Raw genomic sequence first — 24,614 nt, 5'->3', positions numbered from 1 at the left:
GGTCTTAACACCCAGGGAAATCTGATTAAATGCCCAGATGCCAGCAGAAGATAACGGATCACACTCAGAAGATCGAAAATATGGCCCAGTCAAAGGAACAAACCAATAGTTCAAATGAGATACAGGAGCTGAGACAACTAATGCTGAATATACGAACAGAAATGGAAAACCTCTTCAAAAACCAAATCGATAAATTGAGGGAGGACATGAAGAAGACATGGGCTGAACAAAAAGAAGAAATAGAAAACTGAAAAAATAAATCACAGAACTTATGGGAGTGAAGGACAAAGAAGAAAAAATGGAAAAAACAATGGATACCTACAATGGTAGATTTAAAGAGACAGAAGCTAGAATTAGTGAATTGGAGGATGGAACATCTGAATTCCAAAAAGAAACAGAAACTATAGGGAAAAGAATGGAAAAATTTGAACAGGGATCAGGGAACTGAATGACAATATGATGCGCACAAATATACGTGTTGTGGGTGTCCCAGGAGGAGAAGAGAAGGGAAAAGGAGGAGAAAAACTAATGGAAGAAATTATCACTGAAAATTTCCCAACTCTTATGAAAGACCTAAAATTACAGATCCAAGAAGCGCAGCGCACCCCAAAGAGATTAGACCCAAATAGGCGTTCTCCAAGACACTTACTGGTTAGAATGTCTGAGGTCAAAGAGAAAGAGAGGATCTTGAAAGCAGCAAGAGAAAAACAATCCATCACATACAAGGGAAACCCAATAAGACTATGTGTAGATTTCTCAGCAGAAACCATGGAAGCTAGAAGACAGTGGGATGATATATTTAAATTACTAAAAGAGAAAAACTGCCAACCAAGACTCCTATATCCAGCAAAATTGTCCTTCAAAAATGAGGGAGAAATTAAAACATTCTCAGACAAAAAGTCACTGAGAGAATTTGTGACCAAGAGACCAGCTCTGCAAGAAATACTAAAGGGAGCACTAGAGTCAGATAGGAAAAGACAGAAGAGAGAGGTATGGAGAAGAGTGTAGAAAGAAGGAAAGTCAGATATGATATATATAATACAAAAGGCAAAATGGTAGAGGAAAATATTATCCAAACAGTAATAACACTAAATGTTAATGGACTGAATTCCCCAATCAAAAGACATAGACTGGCAGAATGGATTAAAAAACAGGATCCTTCTATATGCTGTCTACAGGAAACACATCTTAGACCCAAAGATAAACATAGGTTGAAAGTGAAAGGTTGGGAAAAGATATTTCATGCAAATAACAACCAGAAAACAGCAGGAGTAGCTATACTAATATCCAACAAATTAGACTTCAAATGTAAAACAGTTAAAAGAGACAAAGAAGGACACTATCTACTAATAAAAGGAACAATTAAACAAGAAGACATAACAATCATAAATATTTATGCACCAAACCAGAATGCCCCAAAATACGTGAGGAATACACTGCAGACACTGAAAAGGGAAATAGACACATATACCATAATGGTTGGAGACTTCAATTCACCACTCTCATCAATGGACAGAACATCTAGACAGAGGAACAATAAATAAATAGAGAATCTGAATATTACTATACATGAGCTAGACTTAACAGACATTTATAGGACATTACATCCCACAACAGCAGGATACACCTTTTTCTCAATTGCTCATGGATCATTCTCAAAGATAGACCATATGCTGGGTCACAAAGCAAGTCTTAACAAATTTAAAAAGATTGAAATCGTACACAACACTTTCTCGGATCATAAAGGAAGGAAGTTGGAAATCAATAATAGGCAGAGTGCCAGAAAATTCACAAATACGTGGAGGCTCAACAACACACTCTTAAACAACGAGTGGGTCAAAGAAGAAATTGTAAGAGAAATTAGTAAATACCTCGAGGCTAATGAAAATGAAAACACAACATATCAAAACCTATGGGATGCAGCAAAGGCAGTGCTAAGAGGGAAATTTATTGCCCTAAATGCCTATATCAGAAAAGAAGAAAAGGCAAAAATGCAGGAATTAACTGTCCACTTGGAAGAACTGGAGAAAGAACAGCAAACTAATCCCAAATCAAGCAAAAGGAAAGACATAACAAAGATTAGAGCAGAAATAAATGAAATTGAAAACATGAAAACAATAGAGAAAATCAGTAAGATTGATGGGCCCTTAGCAAGATTGACAAAAAGAAGAAGAGAGAGGATGCAAATAAATAAGATTAGAAATGGAAGAGGAGACAATACCACTGACCTCACAGAAATAAAGGAGGTAATAACAGGATACTATGAACAACTTTACACTAATAAATACAACAATTTAGATGAAATGGACGGGTTCCTGGAAAGACATGAACAACCAACTTTGATTCAAGAAGAAATAGATGACCTCAACAAACCAATCACAAGTAAAGAAATTGAATTAGTCATTCAAAAGCTTCCTAAAAAGAAAAGTCCAGGACCAGACGGCTTCACATGTGAATTTTATCAAACATTCCAGAAAGAATTAGTACCAACTCTCCTCAAACTCTTCAAAAAAATCGAAGTGGAGGGAAAGGTACCTAATTCATTCTATGATGCCAACATCACCCTCATACCAAAACCAGGCAAAGATATTACAAAAAAAGAAAACTACAGACCAATCTCTCTAATGAATACAGATGCAAAAATCCTCAACAAAATTCTAGCAAATTGAATCCAGCAACACATTAAAAGAATTATACATCATGACCAAGTAGGATTCATCCCAGGTAGGCAAGGATGGTTCAACATAAGAAAATCAATTAATGTAATACACCATATCAACAAATCAAAGCAGAAAAATCACATGATCATCTCAATTGATGCAGAGAAGGCATTTGGCAAGATTCAACATCCTTTCCTGTTGAAAACACTTCAAAAGATAGGAATACAAGGGAACTTCTTTAAAATGATAGAGGAAATATATGAAAAACCCACAGCTAATATCATCCTCAATGGGGAAAAATTGAAAACTTTCCCCCTAAGATCAGGAACAAGACAAGGATGTCCATTATCACCACTATTATTCAACATTGTGTTGGAGGTTCTAGCCAGAGCAATTAGACAAGAAAAAGAAATACAAGGCATCAAAATTGGAAAGGAAGAAGTAAAACTATCACTGTTTGCAGACGATATGATACTATACGTCGAAAACCTGGAAAAATCCACAACAAAACTACTAGAGCTAATAAATGAGTACAGCAAAGTAGCAGGCTACAAGATCAACATTCAAAAATCTGTAGCATTTCTATACACTAGTAATGAACAAGCTGAGGGGGAAATCAAGAAACGAATCCCATTTACAATTGCAACTAAAAGAATAAAATACCTAGGAATAAATTTAACTGAAGAGACAAAAAACCTATACAAAGAAAACTACAAAAAACTGCTAAAAGAAATCACAGAAGACCTAAACAGATGGAAGGGCATACCGTGTTCATGGATTGGAAGACTAAATATAGTTAAGATGTCAATCCTACCTAAATTGATTTACAGATTCAATGCAATACCAATCAAAATCCCAACAACTTATTTTTCAGAAATAGAAAAACCAATAAGCAAATTTATCTGGAAGGGCAGGGTGCCCCGAATTGCTAAAAGTATCTTGAGGAAAAAAATCGAAGCTGGAGGTCTCACGCTGCCTGACTTTAAGACATATTATGAAGCCACAGTGGTCAAAACAGCATGGTATTGGCATAAAGATAGATGTATCGACCAATGGATTCGAATAGACTGCTCAGATATAGACCCTCTCATCTGTGGACATTTGATCTTTGATAAGGCAGTCAAGCCAACTCACCTGGGACAGAGCAGTCTCTTCAATAAATGGTGCCTAGAGAACTGGATATCCATATGCAAAAGAATGAAAGAAGACCTGTATCTCACACCCTATACAAAAGTTAACTCAAAATGGATCAAACATCTAAGCATTAGGTCTAAGACCATAAAACAGTTAGAGGAAAATGTAGGGAGATACCTTATGAAACTTACAATTGGAGGTGGTTTTATGGACCTTAAACCTAAAGCGAGAGCACTGAAGAAAGAAATAAATAAATGGGAGCTCCTCAAAATTAAACACTTTTGTGCATCAAAGAACTTCATTAAGAAAGTAGAAAGACAGCCTACACAATGGGAGACAATATTTGGAAATGACATATCAGATAAAGGTCTAGTATCCAGAATTTATAAAGAGATTGTCCAACTCAACAACAAAAAGACAGCCAACCCAATTACAAAATGGGAAAAAGACTTGAACAGACACCTCTCAGAAGAGAAAATACAAATGGCCAAAAGGCACATGAAGAGATGCTCAATATCCCTGGCCCTTAGAGAAATGCAAATCAAAACCACAATGAGATAGCTCACACCCACCAGAATGGCCATTATCAATAAAACAGAAAATGACAAATGCTGGAGAGGATGTGGAGAAAGAGGCACACTTATCCACTGTTGGTGGGAATGTCAAAGGGTGCAACCACTGTGGAAGGCAGTTTGGCGGTTCCTCAAAAAGCTGAATATAGAATTGCCATACGACCCAGCAATACCATTGCTGGGAATCTACTCAAAGGACTTAAGGGCAAAGACACAAACGGACATTTGCACACCAATGTTTATAGCAGCGTTATTTACAATTGCAAAGAGATGGAAACAGCCAAAATGTCCATCAACAGAAGAGTGGCTAAACAAACTGTGGTATATACATACGATGGAATATTATGCAGCTTTAAGACAGGATAATCTTATGAAGCATGTAATAACATGGATGGACCTAGAGAACATTATGCTGAGTGAGTCTAGCCAAAAACTAAAGGACAAATACTGTATGGTCCCACTGATGTGAACCGACATTCGAGAATAAACTTGGAATATGTCATTGGTAACAGAGTCCAGCAGGAGTTAGAAACAGGGTAAGATAATGGGTAATTGGAGCTGAAGGAATACAGACTGTACAACAGGACTAGATACAAAAACTCAAAAATGGACAGCACAATAATACCTAATTGTAAAGTAATCATGTTAAAACACTGAATGAAGTTGCATCTGAGCTATAGGTTTTGTTTTTTTTTTTTGTCTGTTTGTTTGTTTGTGTCTTTTTTTTTACTATTATTATAATTTTAATTTTTTCTCTATATTGACATTCTATATCTTTTTCTGTTGTTTTGCTGGTTCTTTTCCTAAATCGATGCAAATGTACTAAGAAATGATGATCATGCATCTATGTGATGATGTTAAGAATTACTGATTGCATATGTAGAATGGAATGATTTCTAAATGTTGTGTTAATTTCTTTTTTCTTTAATTAATAAATAAAGGTAAAAATATATATATATACCATATGTACAAAACAAAGAAAGAAAAAACAATAATTTTCAAAGCACAGTGTAACACGTAGTTATAGAACACATCCCGGAGTTTGTCAATTGCTGTCATTCCACTATCTCAGACTTTTCCTTCTAGCGGCTCCAAAACACTGGAGGCTAGAAGGAATATTAATAAAGTGATTCAGCAGTCATACTCATTTGTTAAATCCTATTTTCTCTGTTATACCTCCTCATTCTCATCTGATCCCTCTCCTAAGATATAGGGATCTTTAAGCAACGCCTATTCTACCTTTTTCATGTTGGAAAATGTGTCAACATTAAATGACAGGGGAATGTGATCAGTTAATAATCTTGGAGAGAATGGTCCCTCTGGGTGTCAGGATTTTTCTGACCTGGGATCCTGGGAATCTAGGGAATTATAGATTCCAAAAAAGCCAACAGTGCATGAAACCTTTATAGAGTCTCTGAGCCCTAGGTGTTCTTAAGAGTCAACAGGAGTGATGTTGGTTGGAGTTTTGCAAACCGTGCAATCAGCACCATCTAACTGAAGCTTGTGTAAGAGCAGCCTCCAGAACAGCCTTCTCACTCCATTTGATCTCTCTTGGCCACTGATACCTTATTTTGTTAACACTTCTTTTCCCCCTTTTGGTCCGGAAGGCATTGTTTGTCCCACACAGCCAGGGCCAGACTCATCCCCAGAAGTCATGCCCCATGTCATCAAGGATGTTTTCACCCCTGAATGTCATGAACCATGGAGAGGGGAGAGTGGTGGTTTTCCTTGCAGAGTTGGGCTTGGAGAGAGAGACGCCACATCTGAGTCTCTGGAAGAAGCTCTTTAGGCCTGATTGTAGGTAGGCTTACCTTCTCCACTACAGAAATGGGTTTCATAAGAGCAAACGTGAAGATCAAGGACTTGGCCTGTTGACTTGGGAGTCCCTAGTGTTTGGGACAGTCTCAGGGGTTTCCCAGGTAGGAGAGTTTAGTAGTTCCATATTTTTTGTCCAGTCCCTGAAAGTACTTTGCCAATACTTTTTAATTATCTGCCGAACATACTCTGAGATGTGACCAGGAATTGTATTAGATGATACAGAATTGCAAGCTCTTGTTCTCATTCTGAGCTCCATATATTTGGTTGTTTAAATAAACTATGCAGGTTGAGTTAGACTGTCTATTATAGAATCCTTAGATTTTGGACAAAGTGAAAGCTCTCTTCCTTTGGTCTCATACAGTAAGTAAAGGTCTAAAATACAGACACTGTCATCCTTTACCCTGTATTTTGATTTACCTTAGTGTTATGCCTTCTTATACTTTTGAAATAAATAATTTCCAGATTCTGTATTGAATACATACAATTGAAAGATGCTTCTGAAAGATCCTTTGGAGGGGATTTCAAGGTTTTAAGTCCTGATTACACAGACCTGTATTGAAGGTAAAAGCCCATTAGATAATTTACAATGTGTACAAATCTCAGATCTGAAAAAGAAAAATCACATCCAGCTGTTCTTGGAAAGCCCATGGCTAGGTCCAGTACCATGTTTTTCAAATTCATTCTTCCAGATATGAATGTTCTGAAGGGATGAGTACTCATAAGTGCTTTTTAAACACTTGAACGGTTTTGCCTCTGGATCAGAAATAAGAGTATTTTAAGTCATTGGCCATATACAGTCTTCTCTTGAGTAGGTTTGAAGAAGTAAAGTGGCAACAATGCACCATTGCGTTTGGGCAGAGGTCGTGCTGTGAGTGATGATAACTCATCTTCCAATAGATTGCTCATCTGATTTCTACCAGAAAAAGTCTACAAGTCAGTCTCATACTTGTCTTTCTGGTATGATTAGAGCTGTGAGAAAAAGCAGTGCCAGGAAGGAGGAGAGTGGTTTTTTTGGTTTTCATTTGTTTGGTTGACTTGGTTTGGTTTCTTAATGCTAAACTTTAAGTTTGAGCTGTGGTTCCTCTTCATGGAGGATCAACCCTGCTGGTCTAAGGTAAGGTGTAGTTCTGATTTCCTTCCCCCACACCCTGTAAGAGCCAGACCCCGTGTGACTCTCAAGCATCAAAGGATGATTACCTTAAGAAGGGACGCTTTATCAACAGTATGAGGGATGGGGAGAATGCGGTCATACAACCAGAATACCCAGTGAGAGGAGGTCATGTGGCGGCAACTCCACCGTGACTCGGTGCCTTGATATTGGATTTTGTCAGCTTCACGCAGATAGAGAGCCCAAGGGTTCACTGTTAATTGCCATTTATTTCAACTCCCTTTAAAACAGTTGGGTAAGAATTGAGGCTCCCTTGGTTTATGTCTATTTTCAAACACCCAGTTGAGAAGAACTGCAGAAATAAGACCTGTGAATTGGTATGTTGGAAACAGAATGTCACTACATATGGAAGTTCCATTTAAAAATGAGATTTCCCACTTGATGGAACTGGCACATTCACAACAGTTGTCTTTCAGGAGTGAAGTAAGGTATTTAGACGCTGACAGCAGGTCTCTGTATAAAGAGTTTCTTGGGAAAAGGCGAGTGGCCCTGGCTTCCAGCGATGCCGGTCCAGCCACCTTAACAGTCTGGGATTCACAATTCTCACATCAGGGTAGCCGAGAGATGATGCGCTGGAGGGGAGGCTGCTGAAAGGAGGACCAGGGATCTCAGCGTTGTGAGTCTTTGTATGGATGTGAGTGCCTTCCGCCATGCTGGAATTGGATGCCTGCATAACAATAACAACGGCAAATGTTTTGTGAAGCTGTAACCAAGAAGCCACGTTTTAAATATTTCTTTTAAGTGCTTTCAACACCATAAACCAGAATTCTGAGGGCTTTTTTAAATGATTAAAGCAACCATTGCTTTTCTTTAACTTTTTAAGTATTTTCAGATGTTTATGTAAATTTATGTGATACCTTTGTCTTTAACTCATGAATTTGAAGCAAAGCACCCAAAGGGGTGTTAGATAAGAACTTTGTAGCAGTATAAACCCTGTGGAATGTTCGGTCTGTTACTGTGAAGGCTGTAGACTCTTCTTTTGATCATCTTCTGTGAAGAGCGTCTTGACCCGTGAGTCTCACTTTGCACCCCTGTGTGCTGTGTCCAGCCACAAAAGCCGCTTATTGTGGGTGTGTTGGTAACAAAATAATCTCAGGCCCATAATTTATGTGTGTAAATGTAAAAGCTGAATTCCTGGCATCTCAGGGCCTTTTCCTGGCTTTATAAAATTCTTCACACATGATTCTACAACTAGTAGCATGAAAGGCAGGCTTTACTAGCATTTAACTTAGTAGACGATTTTAGCATGTTCCTCAACTTTCTATTTAAATATGTAAAACATGTATTTTCTGAAAAGAGACAAGGTTAAATTAAATGATTTCCTACCCATGGGAATTATCGAGTGGGATTTAGAGATGAAAAGTCTTGGAAGGAAAAGCACACCTGGAACCTATCGCTGACTTGCAGCATCTTAGCTAGGTCATTCTCTTCAGGTGACAGTTTCTTCACCTATACAGTTAAGGTTTGGTCCTTTTATCCAGGGTATGGACAGATGGATAAAAAATAAATAATAGGGGGCTAAGGGGTAAAATAAATAGGATAGCTTGAACTACTAGTGGTCAATGAGAGGGAGAGGTAAGGGGTATGGAATGTATGAGTTTTTTCTTTTTATTTCTTTTTCTGGAGTGATGCAAATGTTATAAAACGATCATGGTGATGAATACACAACTATGGGATGATGCTGTGAGATGCTGATTGGATACCATGTATGGACTGTATGTGTGGGAAGATTTCTTAATAAAAATATTTTTTTAAAGAATTGAGGGTTTGGACTAGATCATCTCTAAGATCTGATACAACGGTAACATTTTCATTTGCTTGCACTTTATTACATTTTTTTTTCCTTTTAATAGTATGTAGAAACTCAGAAAACAATGCTTATCCATGTCACTAAATAGTAGACGATCCTACGGCCAAGGCTTTTTTCAGCTTCAGGGCTATTGAACCTGTCGGGTAGTGGGTTTCCAAGTATTATTTTAAGTAAACTGCCCAGTCCTGGATGGATTTGTCTTGTGTTAAATTAGTAGGCAGTTATGCAGGGTTTAGACGTGGTCTACCTCATGTATTTTTTTAAAACTTCTTTACCGTTATGTAGATGTTCACAATACTTTCAGCATCAATATCTCTGCTTAATTCATTTTTTTAAAATTGCGCAGTACATCCATAGATAAGTGTTTATGAGGGCCATATACATTTAAACAATAATAGCAAAACACACCATTGTATCCACTGCCAACTTAAGAGAAAGAATCTTTCTCTGATATCTTTAAGGCCCCCACCCCTGACACCTGCCCAGGTACCACGTAATTTTGAGGCCAATCAGAACTTTGTGTTTCTTTATATATCAGTCTCACCACATAGACATGTGTCCCTAAATAAGTAATGGGTTTTGCCTTTCTGTTTATGTATGTAGGAACATAGCTTTCTGTTTATATATGTAGGAATACTTTTTATTTGTAGAAATAGAATCATACTCGATGCATTCTTCTGTAACTTTCCTTTTATGTTCAACATTGCTTTTGAGTCTCATCGTTTTTAATGTGTAGGCACGGTTCGTTCATTTTCACTGCCGAATTAGTTTAATGAATCCTGTTTTATTTATTCTGTCAGTGGCCATTTTTATTTCCAGTTTGTGTGTTTTGTGGTGGTGGTTGTTAGCTTTTAATGATATGGAAAATACTTTTGTCATGTTACAAGAAAGCTGCCTGCTTAATTCAATCTCTGCTAAAGGCCAGTTATACTCTCTTTGGGAAAAGGTCCTTCAAGTTAAAAATAAGTAAAGTTAATGTTAAAATTCTATATATCACTACCAGATAATAAGAATTTGACAGCAAAATCATTGTCTAGAAAACTACAGTTCCTGTGTTGCAAGGATGTGAGTACAAGTCCCATGAATGAACGAATCAAAGATTTTATTGTGAAAATTAGAAGCAGATGCTTCTAAGTTGAAGAATTTTCCCTGAGAGCAGCACTTTTTGTTGGTGATGTCATGCTAGAAATTAATCTTGGTTGAAAGGAATTTTTGTGCTTGGTTGCTAAATTTGATATGACTTTTGAATACAGATGGCTGTGAAAAAGTAAAGTTTCTTTGGTTTAAAGTTCATGAATTTTACCATTGCTTTTGTTCTCCTTGCAGGTTGCTAGCTCGGGACCCCTCCCACTTCCCGGCTTCCCAGAGGCGCCTGGGTTTTGTTTGGTGTCCTGGGGAGACTGCCCCACCCCTGGCGAGAGAAGAGGCCTTGGGTGGCTTAAGCTAGCCCGACTAGCCCCTGCCTTTGGCCAGTGATGGGGGCTGGTCTAGAGGGAGTGAGACAGAGAGCGTTTAGAAGTGCAGGCGAGAGAGAGCACGGGGCGGAGGGGGGTCCTGTACGGTGGAGGGGAGTCGAAAGCCACCGAAAAAGACCAGGCCTTAAAAGGAGCAAGTTTTTTTCTTACCAGGATTTTTTTTTTAATGTATTTATTGAGAAATATTTATAGACATACAGTCCAGTCATATTATACAATCAGTGGCTCACAGTTTCATCACGTAGTTATGTATTCTTCACCATGATTTTTAGAACATTTGTATCTCTCCAGAAAAAGAAATAAAGAGAAAAACAAAAAAGAACTCATACATCCCATACCCCTTACCCTCTCTCTCGTTGACCCACAGTTTTTATTTAAATCTGCCCAATTTTTTACCCTTACCTCCCCCAGTTGTTTATTTATTTATTATCAATATTGTTTTACTCATCTGACCATGCCCTGGATAAAAGGAGCATCAGACACAAGGTTTTCACAGTCACACAGTCACAGGGTAAAAGTTACATCTTTATACCGTCATCCTCAAGGATCAAGGCTGCTAGCCCAGCTCAGCAGTTTCAGGTGCTTCCCTCCAGCCACTCCAGTGCACCATGAACTAAAAAGGGTGCTTGGGCTTTTGGTGCTGAAGAAACACAGATTGTGCAATAGGATGATTGTAAAAACTGGGATTATTTTTAAAGTGTGTGCAGCACCTAAACCTTTCCAACCTTTAAACCACTGAGAATCACGTTTGTCCTTCTCCCCCTTCCTCAGGCTTTATGTTTGGAAAGATGGTTGATCAAAATAGAGTATTTGTTTTAATTTTTAAAAATCTCGTATGTAAAATGAAAGTGTACTATCAAAATAAGCCCTAAAAATACTTAAGTGAATGATCTTTTATTATTTCTTGAGATCATAGATGCATAAATTTGCCATTTTATCCGGCTTTTTGAAATATTTAAAATAACTCCAAGGTCCCCATTATTTCTCCAGGATGGGGGTCGTTTTAATAGTTGATTAACAGAATTATGCTTATTACTATTCAGTGTAGAACGGGTATACCAGAATTGTGCTTTGTAGAAATATGTTCTAAATCTCTGGGTGAGAAAGTCGGTGGTTTTCATTTCCTCGAGTGCCACTATTGTCGTTTCCTTTTGCCTCTGTAATCACGTGACTAAGGTGAAAGACCAGCAGTTGAAAACCACAGGATGCAAAACCATTGCCAGAGCTGGAGAAGTCCGTGGTTGAGTTACTAAGAAACAAAACTTTGAAAAACGATCATCCGTATAGAATGCTGGGCGCTGTCCCCACGCGTCATGTCAGAGGTCTCGGGGCGCTGTCCCCACATATCATGTCAGAGGTCTTGGGGCGCTGTCCCCACGCGTCATGTCAGAGGTCTCGGGGCGCTGTCCCCACATATCATGTCAGAGGTCTTGGGGCGCTGTCCCCAGGCGTCATGTCAGAGGTCTCGGGGCACTGTCCCCAGGTGTCATGTCAGAGGTCTCGGGGCGCTGTCCCCACATATCATGTCAGAGGTCTCGGGGCGCTGTCCCCAGGCGTCATGTCAGAGGTCTCGGGGCGCTGTCCCCACATATCATGTCAGAGGTCTCGGGGCGCTGTCCCCACGCGTCATGTCAGAGGTCTCGGGGCGCTGTCCCCACGCGTCATGTCAGAGGTCTCGGGGCGCTGCCCCTAGGCATCATGTCAGAGGTCTCAGGGCGCTGTCCCCAGGTGTCATGTCAGAGGCCTCGGGGCGCTGTCCCCACGCGTCATGTCAGAGGTCTCAGGGCGCTGTCCCCACACGTCATGTCAGAGGTCTCGGGGCGCTGTCCCCACGTGTCATGTCAGAGGTCTCAGGGCGCTGTCCCCAGGTGTCATGTCAGAGGTCTCGGGGCGCTGTCCCCACGTATCATGTCAGAGGTCTCGGGGCGCTGTCCCCAGGCGTCATGTCAGAGGTCTCGGGGCGCTGTCCCCAGGCGTCATGTCAGAGGTCTCGGGGCGCTGTCCCCACATGTCATGTCAGAGGTCTCGGGGCGCTGTCCCCAGGCGTCATGTCAGAGGTCTCGGGGCGCTGTCCCCACATATCATGTCAGAGGTCTTGGGGCGCTGTCCCCAGGCGTCATGTCAGAGGTCTCGGGGCACTGTCCCCAGGTGTCATGTCAGAGGTCTCAGGGCGCTGTCCCCACATATCATGTCAGAGGTCTCGGGGCGCTGTCCCCAGGCGTCATGTCAGAGGTCTCAGGGCACTGCCCCCAGGCGTCATGTCAGAGGTCTCGGGGCGCTGTCCCCACGTGTCATGTCAGAGGTCTCGGGGCGCTGTCCCCAGGCGTCATGTCAGAGGTCTCGGGGCGCTGTCCCCACGTGTCATGTCAGAGGTCTCGGGGCACTGCCCCCAGGCGTCATGTCAGAGGTCTTGGGGTGCTGTCCCCACGTGTCATGTCAGAGGTCTTGGGGTGCTGAAGCAGTGTCTTAAGGTGCAGGACACACCCCAGCCCCCACCTCCGTCACCTGCTTTCTCGTCTCAAGGATCCGGTTTGTAGGGGGCAGACCTCTGCTGCCCGGGCCTCTCTCCTGGGTCCCCGTGAGCTGCCCTTGCCTTCCCACGGTGCAGGTCTCTTTGCTCTCCCCACAACACACAGGTCATTTCCCTTCCCTGCATGGGTGCTGCACCTGACCCCTCAGTTCTAAACCGTCCCTCAAATCCACAACCATTATTGTATCAGACAGGTTAGCATTTACCTCAAAATACTCTTGTATTACTTCCTGCTTTTTCTCCTGTTTTAATTTGGACTCTTCAGAGAGTTTATAATCTCTCGAAGTGGCAGAGTTTAGAATACTGTAAGAGAAGAAGTCGTAAACTTGAAGGAGCAGGGAGACTTAAATACTAGTTGGCTTAGGTTATTTGGTGACTAATGGAATATTTGTGATCTTTTTCTTTCCTCTCTTCTCTTTTCCTTTTATTTTTTAGTTTTTACTGCCTCTTTGATTTACAGTGTTTCTTTTTTTCCTGCTAGTTTTATTTTTAAAACATGTAGTGTAACAGGTGATTTTTGGGTATAGTGACTATTTATGATTGTGGGGAAATATTCAATAAATGGTGTTTTATCATTGATATAATTTTTGGTGTACTATAATTTACTCATCAATTCTTGTTGGCCTGTTTAGATTTGTGTTTCCCGTGTTTCCTCTGTTGGGTAATGCTTTAATGAGAACGTTTGTTCAGAAGAGTGGTGTGCTTTTGGTTAAATTATCTCTACTTACACATCTGCCAAGAGTGGGATTTTGGGTCATTTTTATGACTCTTTCTACAGAGAAAGACATACTGGTCACAGTGATTTACAATGCTAACCATAGCTTATGAGTCCATTGGGTTCACTGTGTTTTCTCTTTATTGCAATAGTTCCTTTACCTGTCTTTCTCGTCTTATATTCCCCCTTTTCTGTAGTCAAGAAAAGCCACTAAATTTTATTCATTAGAATGTGGTGAACATGACTTGGCAAGCAGTTCAAGTCCATTTTAATTGGAAGATTATTTTCTATTCCTAACCCCAAACTGTAGCGCATCTCATTGGTTAAATATAGAAATGAAATGATTAGCTTCTAGAAGGAGAAAAGCACCATTTCTTTTGGAACTTTCCATGATATGCAGCCAATGATGTTACCTAGTAGTAAATAGTAGATGCTGTGTTCTAAGCACTAAGGGCTGCAGGTATAATTGACCGTCTAATAATCTTCACAACCCCATTCCAGAGGTTGGACAAATGGATGCAAAGAAGTAAACTTGCCCAGGGCCCCAGCTGGTCAGAGCTGGAGTTCAGAGCAGGCTCTCTGGCTCCAGATTCCAGCCTCATAAGCAGCGTATTTTACTGCCTTGTCACTATATTGGCTCTTTCCAGTGATCTGCAAACTACCCTGCATTCCACGTAATATACAGAGCCACTTACGGTTGTATAGTATCACTTTATATTCAGACTACAGTCCAAATTAGATTCTGCTTGGTAATTAACATCATTTCTCCTTTACCCAGACTTACAAACAAACCCAAAATTAAAAGCTCTTTTTACTAAAATTGCTACCACTGTACTATAAACTGACCAGTTCTCAAATTATATATCAATCATGATTTCCAGTTATTTTGTTTGCAGAGAGCCCTTTTTCCAAACAACTGTAGCTTATTACACATGGACAACATGATAAAAGCACACTCAGCATGTTTCTATCAAAACACACTGTGACCTTAATAATTAGGACTATTCACTCACAAATTAGTATTCAAGATTAGATATTCCTTTGTTGCTGAAAATTACTGTAATTGAATTTATGAGTTATCCTCATAAATCACTTGCTGTGGTGCTCTTACAGAATTGTAGTGGCCTACATCGAGCCAACAACCTAAACTTTTCAGCTACTAACATTTTTTCCTACCTTCTATGTCCTCTGTGCTTATGATGAATATTTGCTGTAGTAAATATTCTCCCTTATTATAGAATGGAGTGAAACTTTAGAGTTTTTTTTAAGTAAATATTGGTAAAGCCAGAGATTGTCGATACCCAGTGAATGCATGAATGAATGACTGTATCAGGCAGTCAGTCAGCTGCTTTTTGGCTGTATGAGAAGGGACTCATTTGGTTGCAAGTGGCAGAATTAGTTTAAGAGAAAGAGAATTTAGTGGCTCACCATAAGGGAATATCTAGAGATCCCTCTGGCTTCCCATGCTGCTAGACGGAGCTGTTCCTAATTTAATAGGGTTGTTCTGAGCTTTGCCCAGTGTCGGCCGTTGGCCTCAAGGGTGATTGCCCCAGCTCCAGGGACATATTGTCACACATGGAAATCAAAGCGAGCAGCCGTCTCCACCTAGCGTGAGCTAGCTGTTGGTGCTGCTTACCCTTCAGACCAGACACTTGCTGGAAAATGGGGTCCCGTGTTTGGCCAGCCCTGGGTCACATCCCACCTTATGGAAGGGTGGAGAGCACACAGATGAAGATTGAGGCTCAGAGGTTAGGCCATTCGCCCACGGCTATCCAGCTCAAACTGTAGAGTGTAGTTAGAGTCCAGGTTTGATGGGCTGGGAAGAGTAAGTCCATCTTAACATGAACACCTGAGTTCAGCGCAGGAAGGTGGCCCTGGCCAACCATAGTCTCACTTTTTACCATGCAGTGGTTAGGAGGTGGTAAAGAGTCTCGGCCCAGGGTTTGACTTCAGAGAATTGATGGATATCATTTACTTTCTTTTTAGGTAAGTGTAACTGCAAAAGGCCATGAAGGTGGAAGTTTTCAATGTACTTCTCAAATTAAGTGAGAAAAATAATCCTGTTGTGTCAGTGTCTCTTTTAATCAATTGACTGTTACTTAAAAAAAAAAAAAGTCCTTACAATAGAGCATACAGACACATTGATGATCAGATCTGAGTTGTTTCTGGAGTAGTTTTTATATTTCTTTCCAGGTACTAGAATCAAAATATAGGACTTTCCAGGAACAAATCCCTGGTAAAAATGGAAGTGTATTTATGTGAGAAGTTTGGCAGTACATACACAATAATTTAGTTTCCAGAAGGCTAAACTTCGAAGCTGTTCTAGAGCCAGAGACATTAGGCATTCAAGAGATTGACAAAGCTTCAAGCCAGACAAAGAGATTTAAGATTCAAGCCTGATTTCTGAGTTTAGAACTCAGTTTCTGACCTTTAGTTGGGAATTATGTAGTTAGTAAAGAATTATGCTATTACTTAAGAAACAGCTAAATGGTTAAAAAAAAAAAAAAAAAAGAAGAAGAAGATCATACTATCTCTATAAAGAAACCTATACAGAAATGGTTTTGCCACCCAAGAGGCGATTACGGGCCATCCCAGCTGGCCTTGGGGGTGAGGGTCTCCTGGTATGTAGTAGACGGAGGGCACGTTGTTGCAAACATCCTGCGATGCTCAGGACACCCCTATAAAGAAGGTGAAATGTCAGTAGGCTGTGCTGAGAAATGCCGTGGACCCCTCCTGTCTAACCGCATCTGGGTGGTAAGCCAGCATCTACCTCTTATTGAGCATATGCTACGTGCCTGGCATTGGTGATTAAAAAGAAAAATACAGCTAGTGACCCTGCTCTAAGAAGATCTGAGTAGAGTGACAGACAAGAAAGTAACAATTACAAACAACTGAGCTAAGTGTGAGTAAAGTGCTAGGGGAGTAGCAGACAAAGAAGTATTTGCGGAAGTGGTTATACATAAGGCAAAATGTGTAACTCAGCATGAGTTGTCACCGGCCAGCCCAGACGCAAACGCAGAGAAGACACAGCATGTCTCTCAGTAGGAAGCATGACAAAGACTGTTCTCAAGTTAGCACAGGTTCTTAAGGCAGCACCTTCCGTAGTAAGTGTGCAGTTTAGCTGTTACTAGTACTATTATCTCACCTTTTCTCAACAGTGAGACTCGATGTTTACAATTCCCTCTGCTTGGAAACAGTTCCTTGAGATGGGTGGTGTGTGGGTGGGTGGGCGGATGACACGGAATGACACGTGGTCCATTTCCTCTCTTCAGGTCTCTGCTCAAATCTCAGCTCTGCACAGATGCTTCCCCTGGCTGCCCTCTGAAGTAGCCCCCACAACACCCTTCCCTTAACCCATCAGTTCTCACCTAATCTAGGCTTATTTTCCTTTGTGGTGCATATCATTATCTATGTTATGGATTTGTTTATTATTTATTAGAGTAGAATTTTGGTTTGATTCTGTCCTGTATACTCAACACCTACGAAACATTGGCAGGTGTTTAATGCATATATGTTGAATGAATGAATAAATGACAAAAAACCTGACCTCTTTTCATCAAAGGCATTCTGATATCACTTTTAGAATACTGTATGTTAAAAGACTATATGCTGCTCATGCCAAAATGATCTTAGCAGCAGCATTCCCATACATAGTGTTGATGTCTCCTCTGTCTCCCGTTGTGTTGAAGTGAAAGTTTCCCAGCTGGCCACGTGAGCTCTTGGAAAGCAGGGGCAGGACCATCGTTGGTAGGTGACCCTCGTGAGATGGTGAGCCCATCGGTTTCGGAGGCACTTCTGCTTTTCAGCCAGTATCCCAGTGCTGTGTGTGTGACTTGCCCTTCATAAGTAGGTGATGATTAAATAGGAGATGGCGTCCTCTGAAATCAAGTGTGCCACGCTAATGGTTTGCTTTGTTTTTATCGGCGGAGACCTTATTGAACATTGAAATATACTGCCCTATTCATGCTTACCTTACAGCAATCTTCTATCAAATTATCCGTCATCTTTTCCTTTGTTTAGGGGGGCCGTCGCGGAGTAGAGATTCTTCCTTTGCCTCCATTCAAAATGAACTACGTAGCGTGGGTCTTATCGGGAAATAAGAGGCTCATAGTAGTGTGCATTTAAAACTAAAGCAGAGGAATTTTATAGCTTGGCATATTTTGTTAGTTGGGTATTTATGAAGATGTCAGGTTGGGTTTGATCACTATTAAAGCTATTTTGTTGCCTAGAAAATATGAGACTACTACACGGTTTCTCCATCGTAGATTCTCTACCCTAAAAGTGTTGGGCAGAACGGGCTGCCCCAGAGTAGAAAATAGGCCCTCCTGGTACGGAGTTGGGACTTAGTCCAGGACACAGAATAAGCAGCCAAGAGCTCAAAGGCTAATTCCTGCACTCCACATTGCTATAAATTTAGTCTAATTCTTTTCCCCAGGACTATCCAATTTAAGCTTAAGTCCTATATTGGATCGTATTAGAGATATGGTTGTTTCGTTATTTCAGTGGAACCTTTTAGCCAGCTGTAATGCTGTCCTGGGTAAAGTAAAAACTTAATCCTGTCTCTCTCTCAGGGCTTTTCTGGTTTAGCAATCTCAAGGCAGGAAAAACAGCGATGAGGCAGCACTACCTCGTATAGACTCTGCTTTTATTAAATTCGTTTCAATAATCCTCTCTTAGTCTTTTTTTGTACTGCAATATTTGAACTATAAAATAAAAATTGAACCCAAATGAAATTTCCAAATTATTTTAATGAAACTCTGGAAACATCCCAAACCACAAATGATATTTTTTTCTAGTTTATTTTTTGAATTCTAGAAAGTAGGTCAGTAGGAATATCCTACTTTAATTAGTGTAATTGGAAATGGAAAATTACAAGACAAGCTCAATTTGAAATGTAGATTTAAATAAGAAGAATTATACTGGGATTAATATCGTTTAAGGATTTGGATTTAAATAAGATGCATCTAACAAGAGCCTTAAATATCTTCTTGAAAATATTCTATATAGCAAAAAGAAGGCCTACATTTTGGAACATATCACTACATAGGGAAATATTTTTCCTGAGATATATTTGACAAGGAAATCATTTTAGAATATTTCTCAAATGGTATGCCTAAGAATATTATTCTATAGTACCTTAGTAGGTATGCCATGACAAAATTATTCTGTGCTTAAGTAAGTTGGAAAATACTGTTAACAAATTTAAAAGATTCCTGCAGGACTTCTCAGAGCCTTTAATGCTTTCTAAATTTCTGAGAGAGGGTACATATAGGCCACAATACTCCCTAAACTTATTTTTTCTGCACCACCCAGTAACATTTCGCAGGAGAATGTTCTAAGCAAATTTGATCTGTTTTAGGGATTTATCTCTTGGAAAATGTTGGGGGCTTTTTATTTCCATTTGTGGTGATGATGGGATGTGCACATGTGGCTCTGCCCCAATTCTGTAGCTTCAGTGTGCTTTCCGAGAGTATTCTATGAGGAGGTGGTGTAGCCAGCCTGCAGCTCAGTTGTCTTCTCTTAACTCAGGTGGTGTTTTCCAGATGTGTCTGAGCATCAGAAATGTCGGGGGAGCTTTTTCAAAAGATTAAGATTCCTTGGCCCTGTCCTCAAGGCTCTGAGCGGGTGACTCAGGAGTCTGCATTTGTTACAAGCTCCCGGGCGGTTCTTAGGCAGCCGACACGGGTCCTGAGGTGGCACTTGGAGCTGTTGACCTGAAATGTGCAGGTGGTGGCTGGGTGGCTGAGCCTGGGGTGGGAGAGCACTTGGGCTAACCGGTCCCTGCTGGAGAAGCCGCAGCCCTGACAGGAGTGGCCCTTGGGGTGGGTCCTGCCCATCCAAAGGGAAACAGTTGCCGTTACCTTTTTACAGAAGCGGAGTGATCCTGAGTAGGCTTTCTGTCACCTTCCTAATGAGGAAGGCATATCACATGACCATTTATTTTTATCCAGCTCTGGGTAGCTCCTTTTCGGATGGTATTTTATTTATACTTTTAAAAAATATATAGATTGGGGTGCACGGGTGCTTCAGTGGTAGGATTCTCCCCTGCCGTGCAGGAGACCCGTGTGCGATTTCTGGACTATGCACTAAAAAAAAAAATACTAGATTATATTTATTCATTGTTACATCTAAGGACACATTCTCGCCCCTCCTCCTGCTGGTCAGAGGTGACATTTAACCTTAAGAAGCAAATAGGCCAAGGTTCTATGTCATTATGTTTTTATTTATGTGAGCACTGATAATGCTTTTTTATTAAGAATGCATGGTTATACTCTTTGCCTGGTAAAATAATTACATATTCCTGGAAATTTTCTTTTGCTATCCTACAAATATAGGTAAATTAGGAACAAAATAAATAATTGCTAATGGTTTGAGAGACTAGTCTTTAACGTGACTTGGTTGCATTGAGTTATATTTGCAATAATATATGAAATAACTAGACACTCATTAAAAGGCGGGAATTTAAAAATCATTCTGAAAGATCTTGCCAAATGCGGTGAATGAGACATGATTATTGAAAAGTGGAGATAAAGTTTTCATTAAATTGGAAACAAAATTGTGTATGTTGAAAACCTGGGAGAAGTTGAAAATAAAATTAACATGTTTAATAACTGGTTAGCTATAGAAGTATCAAAAATCCACAATCTTTTATATCTAAACATGTTGTTAATATCTAAACATGTTTTGATATATCGTCTTATTTTTTCCATGTATTAGTTGTTGAGTCATAATAAACAGCGAGGTTAAGATTGTATTGTCAGGTTAGAGAACAGAGAGAAGCACCCTAAAAACCAAGGAAGAAGGACTAGTAACGAATGCTGACTGGGCGCGTTCTGTGTCCCAGAGAGATCAGCCAGGGTGGCTGCTGTTTAAACACCCAGGGGCACTCGCTGCTCGTGTCGCCGTGTGGGGGACATGCCACGACAGCAGTGGTTCAGGAGTGAGTGTGATGTTAGCAGCTGCGGGCGTTGACTTGGGTTTGATGATAATGGGAGAAAAAAAGGAGAGATGACATTGTTACTGCTGCTGTCACTTGGCTGGTTTACTCCAGAGCCTTCCTTGTTTCCGGCCAGAGCCTGGAAACCGCTCAGAGGTGGGATTTCTATCTCTGAGCCCTGGAGGTGCAGCCTTCACTGTGCGAGCTCGTCCTCACCTCTATGTTGAATTCATAACTGAGTGAAAAGTTTTAAAACACTTGATTATGTGCAAAATACTGTATAAATTTCGGTGAGTTCTCATGCATTAAAGTAGGCAGCCCTCGCTTTGGGTGGGCCATGTGTGCCTGGTGGCAGGTCGCACAGGCACGGTTGTGCTGTGTGTCTCCCTGCATGTGCTGTGCGTCTCCCTGCATCCCTCCCTCACCGTTCTCACCGCCTTCATTCGTGGTCCCTTTGGGGCTTCTCTGCAGCCATGAAGCCAGCGTAGCCCAGCTGCACCGCGCTTCTGCCGTGGGCCTGTGATGAGGAGGAGAGCTCCGCTGTGCAGCGCGCGGGACCTGGGGATTGCCGAGGCCCGGGACGGCCCTGACCGCCGGACAGCCCGGCCACGATGAGCAGACTGAGCTTCCACAACAACCGAGCCATGCAGGACCGACGCAGCGTGTGCATCTTCCTTCCCAACGACGAGTCCCTCAACATCATCATAAACGTGAGCACCCTCAGAAATGGTTCCTCGTTTGCACTAACCGTTAGGTCACAGCTTTCTGATGAAGGGTGAGGTCATGACAGAACGAGGCCGAGTCACCTGGCAGAACTGAGGTTTTGGCGTAGACCGTCCAGGTTTAAACTTAGAATTACGCCGTAAGTACAGCTGCCGTCAGCATGCTCTTGCCTAAGGTAAAAGTAGAGAATTTTTGTGGCTATTTTATAGAGAAACAAAACTTTGCTATATTTAAGCCTTTTACTGAAATATAATTTTTATGAAAATATATGAATTTGCTTTTTAATGCTTTTGAGTTGTCAGAAGAAACAGTATTAATTGCCAGCGTTATAATATACATCTTGATTGTTGCTTTAATTGTAGCCTCAGTCTAGCCAGTTTGAAAGATTAGTGCGTCTGGGCACTGAGGGCTTCCTTAGGGTTCATAAACAATATACTGGGGTTTTTTTATTTTTAAAATTGAGTTATAATTTACAGATAGCAAAGTATAGGAATCTTAAGAGCGTAATGAATTTTTACAAGTGTTTATACTCGTGTAGCCATCATCCAGCTAAAGTAAGATCCAGAAGGTTCCCGCCCCAGGGGGCCGCTCGCTCTCCTCCCCCTCAGTGACTCCTGCCGCAGGACCCTCACTTGTCTCATCTCTGTTGCCCGGACTAGTTTTGTTTGTTGTAGGGCTCCATCCCAGTGGAGTTAGGTGGTGTGCTCTCTTTTGGGTCTAGCATCTTGACTCGCCTTTGGTCTATGAGACTCATTTATGGCATTGCATGTAACTAATTCTTTCTTTTCCGTGGTTCTGTGTTCTTCCATTACATAAATGCACTGTTTCGCTTGTAGACGCCACTTGCCCAGTTCCCCTGTCCGTGTGGACCTGGGAGGCGTTACTCCAGAGCGCTGAGACGCCTCTGCAGTCCCTGCGCCTCCGAGCGGGTGGTTGGACCACAGCAGGGCTGGTGAGGAATGCAGGGGCCGCGGCGCTGCTGGACAGCAGCCCAGGGTGGCCGGGGACCATCATCTCCTACCAGACATTATCCCTGGGGTCAGAAAATGGCCGTTGATGTTTGTAGAGTTATGGTGTAACAAAGTAACTGTAGCAAAACTAATTCACTGATGGTCTAATTTTTTCCATCATTTCTAAGCATTTTTTTTAAACAAAATTTAGAATTTTTTCCCTGTCAAGTGTAGTTGACACCTTTCTGCTGTGGGGTGGATTTAGTGCTTTGAAGGGCACTTAAGCCTTGGGTTATTCTGAATTTTCCATGAGTTGCAGTAATAAGGGCTGTGGTAAATTATTTTAACCATAAAGTAAATATTAAATTTGGACATTTGAAATATTGGGGGAATAAAATGATGGTAGAAGAGCCACAAGGTTTTTGATGAATGACCCAAACTGTCACCAAGATTTGCTATCTCTTCACTAACGCTAGAGTGAACAGTTCTTGCATTTTCTTTTTGTTTTCTGGAGCAGATTTGAAACATTATTGCTCAACAACATACATTGACATTTAGGATCAAATGCTGTTTTATCAAAAAGTTCATTATAGAGTATATTTTTAGATAATGCTTTAACTTTTATTCTTAATACCACTCATTAAGTTCCCGTTTCTCCTGAACATTGAAAAATTTCACAATTAGCTAAAACGTAGCCATAAAGAGTCATACACGTTAAGACAGAAAATTGAGGCTTGTTTTCACAGCAGGTAAGACTTCAGAGTCATTTAATTACACTTTTTAAGCAACAGCACTGGACTCGACTATTGTTAAAGAGTCATCAGTAGGCTCTGGACACTTGATGTAAACTTGTGGGAGATTACTAACACACGGCGTGCCGGAGGACACACTCAGCGTTATCTGAACAACAGTCACACAAACCTAACAATGGAGCGTGTTATATATTTTCAGTAGTTTGGAACTTTTCTGTTAACTTGTCATCAGGTTTTATCTTTTCTGCTTTGGCTCCTACATTTTAAAATGCAAACTAGGAATTAAAGGTGCCTAGATGACACGAAATTTTAAGTCTCAAATTTGTAGTATATAGTTAAACTTAAGAATGTTTTATGCAATTTGATATTTCTCCTTTTCTTTATCATTCTGTTTATTTAAGCTTATGGGTAAAGTGGAATTATGGTAATCTGGAACTCAAAATCCAGAGTCGTTTTAAGGAAAGTTGAACATAGGAAATCTATAGGGCAGGAATCGGACTGTCCAGTAGGCCGGTCAAGCCCGTCCGACCCAAAGACGATGGTTTTCAGGGGGCAAATGTCTTCCAAGTGTGAAGTTTGCCATCATTCTGTTGAGTCTGCCTTGTTGAAGAGTCGCCTGTTGGGTGAGTTTGCACTGATAGGTTAGTCCGTTCGTGGGAGGGTTTGCTTAGGTCGGGGGAGTCACCTGGAGTCACCTGGAGCAGTGCAAAGGCTCCTGGCCATCCTCGGCCTGCCCTGCATCTGCTGCACGTCCCGTTGTGCCCAGCGCTCCTGCTCCTGCGACTTCTGTGCCTCCGAGCAGCTGCCTTGGTGCTCCTTTGGCCTTAAGTGTCTTTTGCTTTTTCCAGTGGATAAGATAATATGGGTTGCTTGCTGTTTAATAATGAATATGGAAAAGATCAGTAAACCTTTTTTTCTTACTGGTATTAGAATTATCACCAGCCTGAATTGTTTGCCTTTCTATTATTGAGGGATCTTGGCATGTTTTTATTTTCCTGACCTGAATTACATATTAAGGTCTAATAAAATGCCATTAATTTAGAGCTAGCTAATTTCAAATGTGTAATAATTGAACTGTAATTGGTATCATTAGCATTGAAGAAAGGATTTGCAAGTTAATAGTACAAATAAGAGGGAAAAAGCCACATGTAATAATATAGCTAAAATGATAAACTCATGTTGCACATGCTTAATATACATATAAAAAAACATTTTAACACACAAATGAGTTTTGTGACCTTTGCTGCTACCAGCTACATGGTTTAAAACTTTGGGAATTTTGTTTTCTAGTTCTATAAAATGAAAAAATTGACTTAGGTGGTCTCTTAAAGTCAATCCCAACTCTAATAAGCTTTGGTAATTCTGTATTC

At 40.8% G+C, this 24,614-nt stretch overlaps 1 protein-coding gene and 1 long non-coding RNA gene across 9 annotated transcripts in view; one reads left to right on the top strand and one right to left on the bottom strand.

Annotated features, from left to right (window-relative positions):
- FRMD6 (FERM domain containing 6) overlaps nt 1–24,614 on the top strand; it is a 254,619-nt gene that overhangs the window by 193,275 nt on the left and 36,730 nt on the right. For 6 of the 8 annotated variants that reach the window (XM_077126768.1, XM_077126767.1, XM_077126769.1 and 3 more), the window contains one exon: nt 21,291–21,529. The exons of 1 other annotated variant lie outside the window; for it this stretch is intronic. In XM_077126768.1, the coding sequence (XP_076982883.1) occupies nt 21,431–21,529 (99 nt within the window). In that variant the 5' untranslated portion in view covers nt 21,291–21,430. One more of the 8 variants, XM_077126773.1, reaches the window with a different exon arrangement.
- On the bottom strand, nt 7,552–13,310 carry LOC143655538 (uncharacterized). The gene is made up of 3 exons (XR_013162141.1): nt 13,143–13,310; nt 11,697–11,899; nt 7,552–8,019 (listed from the first exon to the last, which is right to left on the bottom strand). It is a non-coding gene; the product is annotated as an uncharacterized LOC143655538 (long non-coding RNA).

The sequence above is a fragment of the Tamandua tetradactyla genome, chromosome 14, assembly GCF_023851605.1.
Source record: "Tamandua tetradactyla isolate mTamTet1 chromosome 14, mTamTet1.pri, whole genome shotgun sequence".
In the NCBI taxonomy this organism is placed as follows: Eukaryota; Metazoa; Chordata; class Mammalia; order Pilosa; family Myrmecophagidae; genus Tamandua; species Tamandua tetradactyla.
Note: the sequence above shows the minus strand (reverse complement) of the source record. Positions and strands in the feature narration are given on the sequence as shown.